At 36.8% G+C, this 15,373-nt stretch overlaps 1 protein-coding gene across 1 annotated transcript in view; it reads left to right on the top strand.

The window, feature by feature from the left end:
- The window catches only part of AQR (aquarius intron-binding spliceosomal factor), a 127,952-nt gene that overhangs the window by 42,186 nt on the left and 70,393 nt on the right, over nt 1-15,373 (top strand). The window contains exons 7-14 of the mRNA XM_072622850.1: nt 1,558-1,698; nt 2,060-2,128; nt 3,154-3,254; nt 7,543-7,619; nt 9,045-9,109; nt 9,916-10,032; nt 14,225-14,338; nt 14,872-14,975. Of these exons, the coding sequence (XP_072478951.1) occupies nt 1,558-1,698; nt 2,060-2,128; nt 3,154-3,254; nt 7,543-7,619; nt 9,045-9,109; nt 9,916-10,032; nt 14,225-14,338; nt 14,872-14,975 (788 nt within the window). The remainder of the gene's footprint in view (nt 1-1,557; nt 1,699-2,059; nt 2,129-3,153; nt 3,255-7,542; nt 7,620-9,044; nt 9,110-9,915; nt 10,033-14,224; nt 14,339-14,871; nt 14,976-15,373) is intronic.

Genomic DNA, 15,373 nt, shown 5'->3' with positions numbered 1-15,373 from the left:
GTCTATTTGAAAGGTTGCTTTTTTGCCAGTTTATTTTTTTCTTTCAACATTCCTCACAGTAAAGCTACTTCCTAAATTTAAAAACTGTACCTGTGCAGTTATTCTGACACGGATTGCAAAGCTTGTGATTCCAAGTGAATGCTAAGTACAGTTTACAAATGCAAATAGCTGTTTCTTGAAATGAGGTGATAATTTCTTTTCTGTAAGTTTCTTTTTTATCCCACCTGAGGAAATATATTTGTAACTTTAATGTGAACAGAGTGGTGTTTGAGATTGCGTCATGGTTAAATTTCTGTGCCGTAACTTTGGTTATCAAATTTTTTCCCTGACTTGGGATAGTTTTCTTTTTCCAGCGAACTGAAACTTCTCATTGGTGCTTGCTTCTTAGAACTCATAACATCAGAGATTCCAGACTTATTTCCTGTGAAAGTCCTTATATTTGGAAATGTATGAAATGACTCTAGGCTATCAAGGAATCAACTGAAATGCTAGTTTTGTTTCTTTTAGATGTGTGTATGTGTATGAAAAAGTGTGGTAGAAAGAGGGAATAATTGTTTCTGAAAGGGTTCGCATGCATGTGCCCTGTAATATTGTTGCCCAATTCCTAAAGGACTTTTTAGAGAGAGAGATTATCTTCTAATTCCTTAGAGGTAGCCAAGATGCACTTCATTCTTGTATGGAAATCCAGCAACCATTTGTAAAAACTAAGGTTCTACAAACTGTTGTCTCAGAGGTTCATTAAGTGATTGCAGATCTGGGACAGATTAGAGTCACTGACTAGTTGGAAGGTAGATATTTTAACCCATCAGTAAATATTTAATACCTTTATAATTGTATTTGTTAAGTACTTGAGCCCTTAAAAAAATGTGAAGAATTTGATTGAATCAAAAGTACTTAATGAAGAATTTCAGTGTAAACATTGGTGTTTGTGGTTCTTTGAAAGAATGACAAAGCATTTATTAGGTGTTTACTATGTGCCAGGCACTGTGCTAACACTAGGATTAAAAATCCAAGCAAGCAAGATAGTCCTGCTCTCAAGGAATGTCCTAATAGTGTGTGAATGGTGACCAGGGAGGAGTGTTTGGGACACGAAAATCAGAGGAGTGATGATTGGAGTCTTAGATGATTAAATATCCTTTCTGTAGTGTCCTTTTGGTTATTGTTCTTCAGAGTAAGGGTTGGAAAATGTTTGGGGTAGGGCAGGGTACACATGCAGTGACATGAACTAAAGATGGCCTGGAGGTGGTCTAGTCTAAGGGGTTTGGGACCAGTCAAGATAAGGTGAATGATTACCTGTCAGAAGTCCCATGGCTCCAGTGTTTGATTTTTTAAATTGGGGTGGTTTAGCTTTTAGCTGGAAAGAAAACTAAGAAAAATTTGGCTAAGGGTAATAGAAAATAAACTAACAGAATGAATTATATCCTTTTCCTCTATGTATATTTCTTCAAGAAATATCTTCTATTTGTATATACTCTCATAACTACTTGTATTTTCTAGAAGATAAAATGTAGTTGTGAATAAACTAATTCAAAATGAGTTTATTCTTTTACTTTTTAGATTTTTAAGAAGAAGCCCGAACACTTCCCTTTCTTTTTCAAGTGCATCTTGGAATCAGTACTTATTGAAAATGAAGATGAGTTTTCTCTGCAGGAACAGACAATCCTGTTACTCTTCCTTGATCATTGCTTCAATAGCTTGGTAATTTTAACCTTTCTCAGGGGTTTTTCCTCAAACTTTCTTTTCTTCATAATAAAGTTTAGAGGAAATCAAAAGCATAGTCAGCTGTCTTATGGTAACAGAGGATCAGGAAAATCTGTAGTTAATACCAAAACTATATTTAACTTTGAATTTCTGCCTCCTCCACCAAAACATTTTGTTAAAACCTATAAAAATAAGTAAGTTTGAGTTTCATTTTTTCTTTTTCCTTAGGAATTTTATTATACTGTCTCTGAACTTTAGTCTATTGATGTTTTCCCTTAAAAGATGTGCATGAAAATTTAAGGGAAAAATTTGCTTTTCTCATATTTTTATAAACTTATTTTCTTGACATCTTGTATAGGAAGTGGATCTGATTCGGAGTCAAGTACAACAGCTTATCTCTCTGCCAATGTGGTTGGGTCTGCAGCCTGTGAGTAGTGATGCTATTTCAAAAACAGATATGCATGCTTCATAACTGGTCTTTGTGCTGTCTGGATGTAAGATTTTTGGTAATAAAAACAATAATAGCTAGCACCTATATAGCACTTTAAGGTTTGCAAAGCACTATACAATGTCACTTAATCTCTGGGGGCTGTTATTATGCCCATATGATAGAGATGCAAACTGAAGTAGAGAGATATTAAGTGACTTATCCAAGGTCACTTAGCTAGTATCTGAGATGAGATTTGACCTAAGGTCTTCCTGACTCCAAGTCCTTAGCCACTGAGCCAACTAGATATTGTATTAGAAATTGTATCTCTCAATTAGTATTTTTTTCTATTTTTTCAAAGCATTACCTTAGTATTCAGTTACATAGAATTTTTAAATTGTATCTATTTATTGAATTCTTAGAAGATAGTTATATAAATGTAAAACATTATTATCATATTCCCACGCAGGGTATTAGACTGATTTTAAACTTAAATCTTTGTATTTACCTCACTTGGACTGAACAGCTTTTAAAATAAGTGAACCATATTTAGCTTAAAGTATTCTTTTTGTCATACCATTACATGGATATTTCCTAATATTCTATAAAAGCATAAACAAGATTGTCCATTTCTTTTTCTGACAGCTTTACCTATAAAACAATAAACTTTTGCATAATGTGTGGAAAATAATGTTTTATTCCTATAATTATAATATAATAAGTTTTTAGCATACTTTCCTAGATATGCATCACACTAAATCCAAATTTAGAAATGAGCTGTATTTAATTGCTAATCTTCTTTAGAATTTTTATTAGAAAAGGCAATTCCATAACAAACATTCTGAGTGTCATAATAAAAGAATTGGAGAGCAGTATAAGGAGCTTTGCTTTTGGAGTATGTTCAGGTTTTGCTTAGAGTGACTTGCCTCTAATACATAAATATGAGAAATGAATTACATGTTGGTTTGGTTTCTACGCTAAGTGCAATTTACTGTCACCAATGCCTATATTCCACCTTCTTTTAGGCACGTTTGGAATTAGAATTGAAAAAGACTCCTAAGCTTAGAAAATTCTGGAACTTGATAAAAAAGAATGATGAAAAAATGGATCCAAAGGCACGAGAACAGTATGTAGTGAAACGTTTATTCCTTGTTACTTGCTTCTCCAAAATTCTGAATTTCCTGTGGGCATTAACTGCGCCTGCCACTTGCTTGCTGGTATGCTAGGTGCTGTACAAAATGCAGGTATATTCTTAATGGGTGATTTAAAAAGTTTTTGATTCTGTTTTGGGGAAATAGTATTTAGATTGTCACTGATGTTTTTAGGTCTTTGTTTGGAGTAGAAACCAGTAACCCTATGCTTTCTCTCCCTTCCCCCTTCACCACTGATAAGTTTGTACACCAACAAGCAACACTTCCTAATGGTGTTCCCCTGGACTTACCATGTTCTAATAATGGTTGTTCCAAATTTCCATATCTTTTAATTGAACCCTTCCCTATGGATAGATTTGTTCGACATTGTGGAGAGGACAGCGGGCATGAAGCATGATCTCCATGATTTTCTGTCCATTCCATTTCACCTCAAAAGTGATGATTTTTACTCATTCTTCCTTTTTGTTCCAGAAGAGGTTCCCTTACTTAATTTATTTCTAAACCTAATTGCTTTGGGTTCTTGATCATGTTCCCTTCTTCCACTTTTTTGTTTCATCAGTCTCTCTTCTTACTGACTCCTTTTCTTCCTCATATAATTACAGTCAGATCTTCTGTTTTGAAGAGAAAGGAAAAGAACCTCTAATCATCTTGGAGCTATTTTTTCCTCCTTTCCTACCCTCTTCCCCCACCCCTCCCAAATCTGTTTGAATTGCCTCCATATCTTTGCCCTCAATTTACTCCTTAACCCCTAACAGTTTAGATTTTGTCCTTTTCATTCTCGGGCCACTAATAACTTCCTGATTGCCGTATTCTGTAACGTCATTTGTCTCTTCTGTAGCATTCATCACTGACCACAACCTTCCCTTTGAAATGTTTTCCTTTCTGCTTCTGTGAAGCTGTTCTGTATTGGTCTTTTCCTTCTTCCTGTGTTCCAGACTATTTCCCCTCTGTCTTTTCCTAGTTGTGTTTCCTTTTTATTCCTTGTAAATATGAACATACAGTGAGATTCAATTATAAGGAAAGTTGAGTGCCACAGAATCAGCACTTTTGAATTGTGGTACTGGAGAAGACTTTTGAGAATCCCATGGACAGCAAGGAGATCACATCAGTCAATAACTTAAAGAAATTAATTCAGACCATTCACTGGAAGGTCAGATACTGACACTGAAGCTTAAATACTTTGCACACATAATGAGAATACAGGACTTATTGGGAAAGACCCTGATGTTGGGAAAGATTGAATGCAGAAGGAAAAGGAGATGGCAGAGGATAAGATAGAGCATTTGTCACAGAAGTAGTGAACGTGAGCTTGGACAGACTTAGGAAGATAGTGGAGAAAAAAAGAGCCTGGTATGCTATGGTCCATGAGGTGACGAAGAGTTGGACATGACTGAATGACTAAACAACAACAAAAAGTAAGGTTGCAATATCTTCTCTCTTGACTTTGATTACAAAAGTCTTTCAGAATTATATCCTTAAGACTTTCAGGTTTATATTTCTAGCTATGAGTCTACCTCAGTTTCAATCCTGTACCTGCAGTTACTTATTGGACATGTGTAACTGGATCTCTTTATTTTCAAAACCAGTTTTACCATCTTTTTCCCAAGACAAGCACCTTTCTGGATTTGTTTCTGCCTGTCATTCTTAGCTCTTCCCTCTCTTCTCATGTTCTTTTAATGTCCTTCTAGTCTCTTTCTTCTTATTTATCTCTTCTCTTATCCAAGTCCAAGTTTTGTTATGAAATCCTTGCTTCCAGTATTTTTCCTTCCTTTAACTCATCTCACACACTAATGGCAGATTTATTTTCCCAGTTAATTATTTCCCTTCTGATGTTAGCTGAAATGATTTTGTTTTTGCAAAATATTTTTAATTTTGTATACTCAAAATTGTCCATTTTAATCTTCTGCTACCCTTTCTGTTCCTTGTTTGGTGAACTCTTCTCTAATCCACAAATTTTAAAGGGAAGGTCATTCTTTTTTCGCTAATTTATTTATCCTTTTGTACCTTTTACGTATTCCCCTTGTATCTTTTCTTGGTATGTGGTATGAAGTGTTCTAAATCTAATTTTAAAAAAAACACTTTTTTTTTTCCCACTTGTTCTCTTCCTCTTTCCTCTGAAAAGAAAATATAAGAAATTTCTTGTAACATATAAGTATAGTCAAGTGAAACAAATTCTCACACTGGTCGTGTCTAAAAAATTCAAATCGTATTTTGCATATTATTCCATCACTTCTCTGCCATGAGGTGAATGTATTCTTCATGATTCTCTGAGTTTTTTTTTTTTTTTTTTGGACACTGAGCCTTCCTTTCTCACCCAGGTTGGAAGTGTAGTGACCAGTCATGGGCCTGATTGACCTTACTACTGGTCCACACAAAAACTCTGATCTACTCCATTTCTGACCAGGGTCAGTTTATCCCTTCTTAGGTCGCTTTGTGGCCCCTGTGCTCCAAGGGCTATATTGGTTCCAGACTTAGTGTGAACACTCAGTTGACTTTAGCCTTATTACAGCTCAGAACTCTCATCCTTAAGTGATCTGCCATCCTCAGCCTCCCTAGTAGCAGGAATTATAGGTGTGCCCCACCATAGCTGACATGGAATCGTATTTGATTACAATTTCAGAATTGTTTGTTTTGTACAATATTGATGTTAAAGTAGAAATTGTTCTCCTGGTTCTGCTCGCTTCATTCTATATCAATTCAAATAAATCTCCAGTTTCTTTGAAACCGTGTCATTTCTTATAGCACAATAATATCCCATTATATTCATGTACCATAATTTGTCTAGCCATTTCCCAATTAATGGACATCCCCTTAGTTTCTGGTTCTTTAATACTACAAAAAGAGATGCTATAAATATTTTTATACATGTAATATCTTCTTTCATGCCTTTGGAAGGATGAACCTAGTAGTGGTATCACTGGGTCAGAGGACATGCACATTTTAGTAACCTTTTGGGAATTGTTCCAAATTACTTTCCAGAATGACAGACCAATTTTAACATTTGTCATTCTTTTTATTTTTGTCAGCTTTGCCAGTATGATAGGTGTGAGACTCTTGTGTCTTTAAGTGTGCCTTTAAATGCCTCTAAGATGTCAGATGGCTAATTTATTTGTATTTGATGACTACATAAACTGACATGATTTGGGGAAGTCCCTTCTCATCCTGTGTCTGTTACTTGACAGTGAAAAATCTTTAGCAGCAATAGGAGGATTATAGATTTTGATCTAGAAGAGATTTTAGAGATTATCCAGTACAACTCCCTCATTTTGGAGATGAGGAAACTGAGTCTCCAAAAAGGTTAATTGGCTTACCCAAAGTCACATATATAGTTAGCAGAACCAGAATTTGAACACATGTCCTTTGACTTCAAGTCCAGAGCAATTTGTACCACAACATTTGTTTTCTTTTCTTTTTTAAATGATTCTATAAGGTGGGCAATAGGATTTCCTCACATTTTTAATTCGGTGCTTTGATATGCTGTACAAACTGGGAATTCAAAAGAATGGAGTAGAACTTGATACATTCCTAGTTTAGAGAAAGAGTCAGTCAGGCGTTACCTGTTTATTAAGTACCTACTGTGTCCTAGGCTCTGTGCTAAGTTCTGGGAATACAAAAAACATAAAAGACAGCCCATACACTCAAGGTGCTCGCAGTGTAATGCGAGAGATAACAGGCAGATGTGTGTACAAAACAGCTTTATAAAGGTTAAAGAGGAAATAAGAGAGGAAAGGCAGTAAAATTAAGAGGGATTGGGACAGACTTCCTCTAAAATGTTGATCTTTATCTGACCCTCAGAGGAGGAAACCAAGAGCCAGAGATGACAAAGGAAAGAATTCTAGGCATGGAGGACAGCTAGGGAAAGTGCCCAGAGTTGGGAGATGGAGCATCTTCCTTGGGCAGTAGCAAAGAGAGTAGAGGGTGGAGAGAGGTGCAAAGTATAAGAAGACTGGAAAAGTGTCTATGTGGGGACAGGTTATGATGGACTTTGAATGCCAAACAAAATCTTCTCTGTGAGCCAGGAGGTGATAGGGAGCTATGGAAGTTTTCAGTTGGGAGAGCGACATAGTCGCACCTTCCCTTTAGCTTCCTGTCACTTTGACGCTGAGGATAGACTGCAATGAGGAGAGATTTGGGGCAGGAAGACGAACCCAGCAAGCTGTAATAATAAAACATAGTAATAATCATCATGTTTCAGTTTTTGGAAATTTTGTTTTTGATTGTGTGTTTTCAGATACATATGTATCAAATGTTTGTGATTTTTAGGGCCCATAAGGAGCGAAGATTCCTTTCAGAGCTCATCCAGAGGTTCATATCTGTGCTGAAATCAATTCCACTTTCTGGTAATTATTTTGTTTTATTCAACTTGTTTTTTTAAATTGTTGTCCATGTGATTTTATAAAGTTAAATGGGGCTTTGAAATTAGCTTTCAAATCTACTTTTAGGATAATTTATAATTTCAAGTGTCAGAAACATGCAAATTGTAAATATCTTAAAGCATTATTGCATATCCAAATATAAAAAATGAGTAGGAGCTTTGCCCAACTATTCCTAAAAGGCACTCTGTGGGCAAGAGTGGAGCTATGACCTTGTGGCACACTGCCCTTCGAGCTAGAAAAAAGAGTTTGGGTGCGGATTCCTCTCTTCCCAAACCTCACTTCCTGAAGAAATAACAAATTAATGGTGCTGAGAGCATTTTAAACACTAGTCAGAGTGGCACCTTACTGTAGTTAAGTATTGAAACATCCCTGCCCTCCTACCCATTATTTGTGGGACCTTTAAGTTTATACATTTTAATGAATGATGAGAGCAGCATTTTATCTGAAAACCTTTAAATTCCCTAAGCCACCAAGACATATTACAGCTTGTGACTTTGGAGAGAAGTGCTATGGAATTTCCTCATGCACTTGAACGCTTGATTGCAAGCCCAGTACCTTGTCTGCTACTCTGTGCTGTCTAATGACTTGAAAGTCCTCCCTCTTCTTGACTTGAGCCTCAGACCAAACCCCAGACTCCTCCTCTGTGGGCTGACCACTCCCAGCTCTTGCCTGGGTTCACACGCAGGCAGCTCTCCGCTCCTGCCCCTTATCTCAGCTCACGGGGACTGTTCCACTGGCTAACTCTTCCTGCTTTTGCCTGACAGCAGGCTCCAGGGCCTCCTGCCCATAGCTTTGTTTCTAGGAAAACAAAGCTTGACAGAGCTGTAACAATATTTATACATGTGACCAGCACCATCAAGACAGGACTTCTGTCTGCAAAAGTAACACAGACCAATGGACGGAGTGCCCACATCACATTCTTTCCATTAGGTCTCCCCACAAGCAAGTTCCCCTAGCCTGTTTGTGCTCGCTTCTCTCCTCTCTCATTTCTGCTTCTCTCTCTACTCTCTCTACAAAAGATACAAAGATACACTGTTTCTAATCAGACTCTCGATTGATTCAGTCAAAGGCAAGATTCAGTCAAAGACACTTGATTGGCTAAAACTCAACCCAGAAAAACAGCAAAAGATCCTATCTTGCTTGCTGTTACAATTATGTGTATAGTGGAGATACATGTAAGGGTAAGAAATCGATCTCTTTTATTTGAGGTTTGTGGTGAGATCCACAACTTGACTCTTAATCACAATTGAAACAACCTTCTGAACATAACATTCCCACCCCCCGTCTGAAAGCTTACCCAGACTTTGAGGTCTCAAAGTGGCTGTAAATTTCATAGCAGAGTAGGAATGATGGCAGAATACAATAAAAATAATGATTTTTTTCTTCTAGAAACCCTCACGATGGACAAAGTGCATTACTGTGAACGATTTATTGAACTGGTGGTTGATCTAGAGGTAAGAAGTCTAAGAGGATCTCTAATAACGAGGCAGAGGCCTAGTTGGGCCTGTGTTTCTGTTTAATTACTTCAGTTTCACTCTGAGCTGTCTGTCCTTAATGTCTCCAGAATGGGAAGAAACCCAGACATATTGTCAAATTGGAGTTAAAAAATACCTAGTCCTTGAGCTCAGATATCTATACCTGTATTTATGCCTATACTTACAGATATATATCTGGATCGTCTATATTTGTTTCTAAGTATAGGTGGCTATAGATAATAGCTCATTCACACATGGTTGCTTTTTACAGAAAACTACATGATGAATATAGTCGTCAAAATGGTTGATATTTAGGAATTATTGCCTGCCAGAGTCGTCTTAACAAAATGTAAGAGATGAATAAGTATTTAGAAAATTCTTCATGTAGCTGTTAATAATGGTTTATGAAGTCAATTTTTTCCTCAGGATAGTGATAAGATACATTGTATGTTATGAACAACACTTGTTAAGTAACATTAGAATTCTATTTTGTTGTTGTCTACTCTTCATGACCCCTTTAGGGTTTTCTTGGTAGAGATATTGGAGTGGTTTGCCATTTTCTTCTCCAGTTCATTTCACAGATGAGGAAACTGAGGCAAACAAGATTAAGTGACTTGCTCAGGGTCACACAGCTAATAAGTGACTGAGGTCAGATTTGAATTCAGGAAGGTGAGTCTTCCTGACTCCAGGCCTGGTTCTCTATTCACTGTACAACCTAGCTGCCTTAGAATTCTATGTTAACTGTGGAGAATGTGCAAATTTGGTTTTTGTGGTATTTATTCTAGGCCTTGCTCCCTACACGGCGCTGGTTTAACACAGTGTTAGATGACTCCCATCTTGTGGTTCATTGTTACCTGTCCAATCTTGTTCGTAGAGAAGGTGATGGTCATCTTTTTTCCCAGGTGAGCTATGATGTACTTGAACATATGGTTCATTTTGGTGTCTTGTACAAGGTCTTCCACAGAAGGCTTATCCAGTGCCTCATTGGGATGTAGAAGGGAATTGTGGGTTCTAGGAGGTTGTACCAGTAAAGTACAAGCCCTGGCAAGTGGTAGATATTGAAAGGTTTTGAGTACCTTCTTGGTAACACTGACTTCTTTCCTAAGACCAGACTATCTCCATATGGAGAGGTCTGTCACCATCAGGTTACAACTTCATGATGAAGCAGAGAAAAGGACAAAATGAGTTTCAGTCCTATGTGCTCCTCTCCCACTTCTGAAATAATAGTGGCAGGAAAATGGGACAGAAGGTACTGAGTCACAATTTCTAGAATGTCTGTAAACCTGAATTAAATTCTTTAAGATTAGATCCTTATCCATTGACCAATGAATTGACAAACCCATGGAAGAATTGAATTATTTCAATATTTACATTCTCTCCTTAAGTGAAACCAAAATATAAGGAAATGACAACTAAATGGAAGGATGGCTCACAGGTTTTTCTTGGAGAGGCAAATACAGGAGTCTGTTTTATCATGTGCCCCAAAGCCACAAGATACATAAAATATTTCTTTAAAAGCCTCTAAAACATCCACATAAGCAAAAAAACTACTGCAAAAATAATGGTAGTTCATATACTAGCATTCCTTATGGCCAGTGTAGAGAATGGACAACGTAGAGATGGAGAAATTCTCTGAAGAACCCCAGTAATCCAGATGTAATTAGCTTCTATTTTAATGCTAAGCTTCAGTGCTAAGCTGAGTATAGATCAGGATAGTCAAAGATATTTTGAGTAATATGAATTAGTATCAAAAAAGAAAAAAGGCTAAAAAGCTATGGACTCCACAGCCCTCATTCATGTATTGATATACATATACTTCAAGAAGAAAGTAAAATTTCAATGGATATGAGGGGTACAGAATAATATAAAAATGAAATTGTGTCAATTGAAAGAAATAATTTCCATGTCCGATCCTTAATTTATTAGAGCAGGAATCAAAATCAACCCCAAATTAGGAGCAGCATTAAAAATGAGAATATAATAGTAGGCAAATAAAATAGCTTTGACTTGACCTAATTAATTTAGAAATGCCAAAAAGTGGGAAATGGATAAAGGAGCAGTTACCATTAATGCCAACACAGATGTCATTATTACAGCTTTACAGGAGCTGAGATTTAACCAGTACAAATCAGCTTCCTGGAGGAGAACCAAAGAACCTCCTACAATGACTACCTCAGGCAGCGTACACTTACCTTAGCAAGGAGGTCATAGCAGTCACTGGCCAAACAGGTTTAGAGTATAAACTAATTTGCAAAACATTTTGGAGAAGGATGGTTTAAAGTGTGACCAGATTATTCCCTCACAAAACAGTGAGAAGTGATAGAGGGGAAAATGAAATTCTGTGAAGCTTGTGTGACACCTTGATAAAAACAGCTCATATCTATATTGAAGCTTAAAGTTGGCTGAGCTCTTTACACACGCTCTCATTTGGTTCTCCTATTGCTATTATCCCCATTTTAGATTTGGAGAAATTGAGGTTGAGGAAGGTTGAATCCTGTTCTAGAGTCACATAACTGGAAAACGTTTGGAGCAGGATTTGAACTCAGATACTGACTGCAAGGCCAGCACCTTGTCTACTGCTCTGTGCTGTCTAATGACTCAGATTTTTTTAGGAATATTTAAGCATAAACCTGAGAAAAAGACCAATTAGAAAAGAGCTGTGCATTTCTTTAATGGTTTATTTTTCTTCATCAAGGGCAGGATTGTGAATCGAGATAGTTAAAAGAAGAAAAGAGCGTCAATTCTGGGCGAAAACAATGACTGCCAGTAACAGGTTAAAGCAAAGACATCAGTCATTGCCCTTCTGGACGTCTCCTTTCTTACCTGCAAGGAATTTTTGTGAGAATTCGGCACGGTTCGAGGGCATCTTCATTAAAGATATGAGAATGGAAGGGATAGGCTTTCTCAAAATATACTCTCTAACAGGTCATATTTTTCACATCACATTTGACTCAGTGGTGCAGAGAGTGCAAGCTTTCATTATGCTTATTGTTCGTTACAATTATAAAAAAAAAGTTCTTTAAAGATTTGGTAACAGTGATGCTTTGGTCCCTTTACAGAAGGCTGTGTAGTGTACCTAGAATTCTCTTTCTACTTAGCTTTGACTTGTGGAATCTCTAGCTCCCTTTAAGGCTTATTTCAAGTATCACCTCCTACAGGAGGCCTTTCCTGAATCATCTCTCTAGTGGGATAAATGCTTTATTCATCTCTTTGAGGACTAGGATTGTTTTGTTTTTTGTCTTTATACCCCTAACTTCTAGCACCGTGACACGTAGAGGGTGTTTATAGATGGCTGTTGAATCCAATCAGAGTTATGGGTTATCCAAAGAGCAATAGGGACATAGATATAGGAAAAGCAAATTACAGTATTTCATACAGAAGTCATATGTCCAGAAAAAGAAGGTAGGCTCATCATGTACTGAGAGCAAGTAATAAAGATGAGTAGCTGGGATGCTGCCTTGTTACCACTGTAATATAAGAGACTTGACAGGAAGGCTACCAGGATATCAGGTAGCCCCCACCAGAGGATTATGGGAGGACATAGATAACAGTTGGACAAAATGATAAAATACTCTGCACCATTGAAGGGAGTATCCAAATCAGCGAGACCATAGGTCTCTTGTAATGTTGAGATATTTGTCTTACAATACTTCTGAGTTTTATTTTAAATTAAAAATCTCTTTTACTGTACAGAATAGATAACCTGCTTGCAAGTTGACCCTAACAACAATAGTAACAATAGCTAACGTTTATATTGTGCTTACTATGTGCCTGGTACTGTGCCAAGTGCTTTATAATGATTATCTCACTTGAGCCTCCAAAACTCCTGAGAAGCAGGTGCTATTATTATCCTGTTTTTATTGGTGAGAAAACTGAGGCAAACCAGAGATGGCAAACCATACTTGCCTACTGTGATGCTGGTAAATGTCTATGAGGCCACATTTGAACTCAGATCTTCCTCACTCCCATACTAGCACCGTCTACTGTGCCACCTCTTGTCCCCTCTAGAATGAATTTCTATGGTTTCCCTATTAATTTGCAGTCTAATTTTGGATCTTTGTTTTCATCCCTCATTTAATTACAGTGCAGCAGGAGAATAGCAGAAGACAGTGAGTAATGATTTCAAATGACTTCTGCCGTACCTTTCTGTTCTCAGTGTTACCTGGGAGCATTGATATACATCCCCAGGACAGAAGGAAAGGTGTTGACAAAGTCACCACCTGATGTTTAGAATAGAAGGTTGTGTCAACATCACTTCTTCCTTTGGTATTGATATGGGAGCAAATGGTCAATCATGTGAGTCTTCTGGAAACATAAATCTAACTCATTCCCAAGTTTTCTGATTTTGAGGGGACATTTTCCCTTAGTTTAAATTGACATATGATAATCTGCTACAGATTTATGACCTGCCCTACTGTGCAACTAAATATCAGCTCCATCTTGGACCTACTATGTGTCATCATTCCCTAGTACAACTCTTGTGTTGTCTTCATCTGTGAAACTGGAGAGATATGTCCCATGATCCGCAGCAGTTCATTAGGCTTCACTGTCTATAGTCAGTGGCCTGAGGTGAGGAATGAACCACACACAGAATTTAAGATGATGCCCATCCCCTGCTAGGCCACTGCTAAGTAGGAGAGTAGGAGAGAAATGGGAGGTTCATTTCCATTTGGACTTGGAAGTGCTTTTGTAGTTCTGGTCAGAATAAATATACCCAGTGCTACTCTTTAGTGTTACATCTTTAAAACTTGATTTCATTGAAATTTAGAACTGTTTGGTTTCAGAAATTTTAATGTCTCAGTTTTCTTGTTCTGGTTTTAGAATTCTTACATGGAGAATTAGATTAAATGGACCATTGACAGTACTTTCATTTAATTGTTTGTAAAACTGGTCACAAGCTACTTTTCAATCTGGAACATATTTTAGTTTTCTTTTTGGGTTTTGATTTCAGTAAATTTCTTTTTCAAAATATAGGTACTCCCTGAGGCTGTACTTGGTGATGAGGAATGCTGCTCACAGAAGGCACAATGTTAGTTTTTGCTTTTGCCATATGTTCTGATCACACAGTTCATTAATTTAACTGTATCATTTCAGCTTTTAGATGTGCTTAAATTCTACACTGGCTTTGAAATTAATGACCAAACTGGGAATGCTTTGACAGAAAATGAGATGACAACAATTCACTATGATAGAATTACTTCCTTACAGGTAATTTGAATGCTCTATGTGCATATGTCCCAGATAGGTAAGCTTGGGTCATCCCATCCCATCCCATCCCTCCCCTCTGTCCCTGCCCCATACCATACCATACAATTTGGGTAGGTTTATTGCTTGTAATATTGGAAAAAGTTACCTTACTAATACTTTAAGGGCTACTTGAACCCTTGATATTTCTAATTTTGATGTTTAAAAAAAAGGTAGTGATTTTCTTTCACATGAAGTTTCACTTCCTCGTTCTTCTCTCTCAATTTTTGGAAACAATTTTTAAAAGGTAAAATTTATAGATGCTTTACATATAATATTTCTAATAATAAAATTTGTATATGACATACAATCTTACCATTCATAAATAACCAAATTGGACTGTTTGGTTATTTAAAGATACTGGCACTGTCCGTAGCTTAATTTTCTTACTATGCATTTCTTTTTTACTTAACAAATGTGAAAAGGTGAACTTTTGAAAGTAGAAAGATGTTATCAATGTATGAAAATTATTGGGATTTCTGTTGGTGTTTTTCTAGAGAGCTGCTTTTGCACATTTCCCTGAATTATATGATTTTGCCCTCTCAAATGTGGCAGCAGTGGATACTCGTGAATCTTTGTTAAAGTTTTTTGGACATCTTAGGTAAGTCAAAGAAAGAAAATAGTATTTTTATGTGATACAGTTATTGTGCTTTAGTGCTTAAACTTTAAATTTTATTTTATTGTTCTTCGTTTCTTATTTTAGTTGATTTTGCAAACACTAATTAAGCTGCTAGGATATGCAGAGCTTTCTTTTTTATGATTATACTTCCTCACTTTGCTGCTTTTTTATTTTGAATCGGTCTGTCTCTTTTACAGTCACTGACGTCTCGTGTCCCAAGATTGAGCGCTTTTGTATTTTCATTTTATTTCGGTTAGACCCTGCATTTTTCTTGTTTCGTGGGAATTTCTTTATTATCCTTTTTTTCTGCCATATAAATAAATGTAAGGCAGAATTTTCCAGGCCTTATGCTGTCCACAGAATAGGGGTCATGGACAGTA

The sequence above is a fragment of the Notamacropus eugenii genome, chromosome 7 (genome assembly GCF_028372415.1).
Source record: "Notamacropus eugenii isolate mMacEug1 chromosome 7, mMacEug1.pri_v2, whole genome shotgun sequence".
NCBI lineage: Eukaryota > Metazoa > Chordata > Mammalia > Diprotodontia > Macropodidae > Notamacropus > Notamacropus eugenii.
This window is presented reverse-complemented; position numbering and strand designations above follow the sequence as displayed.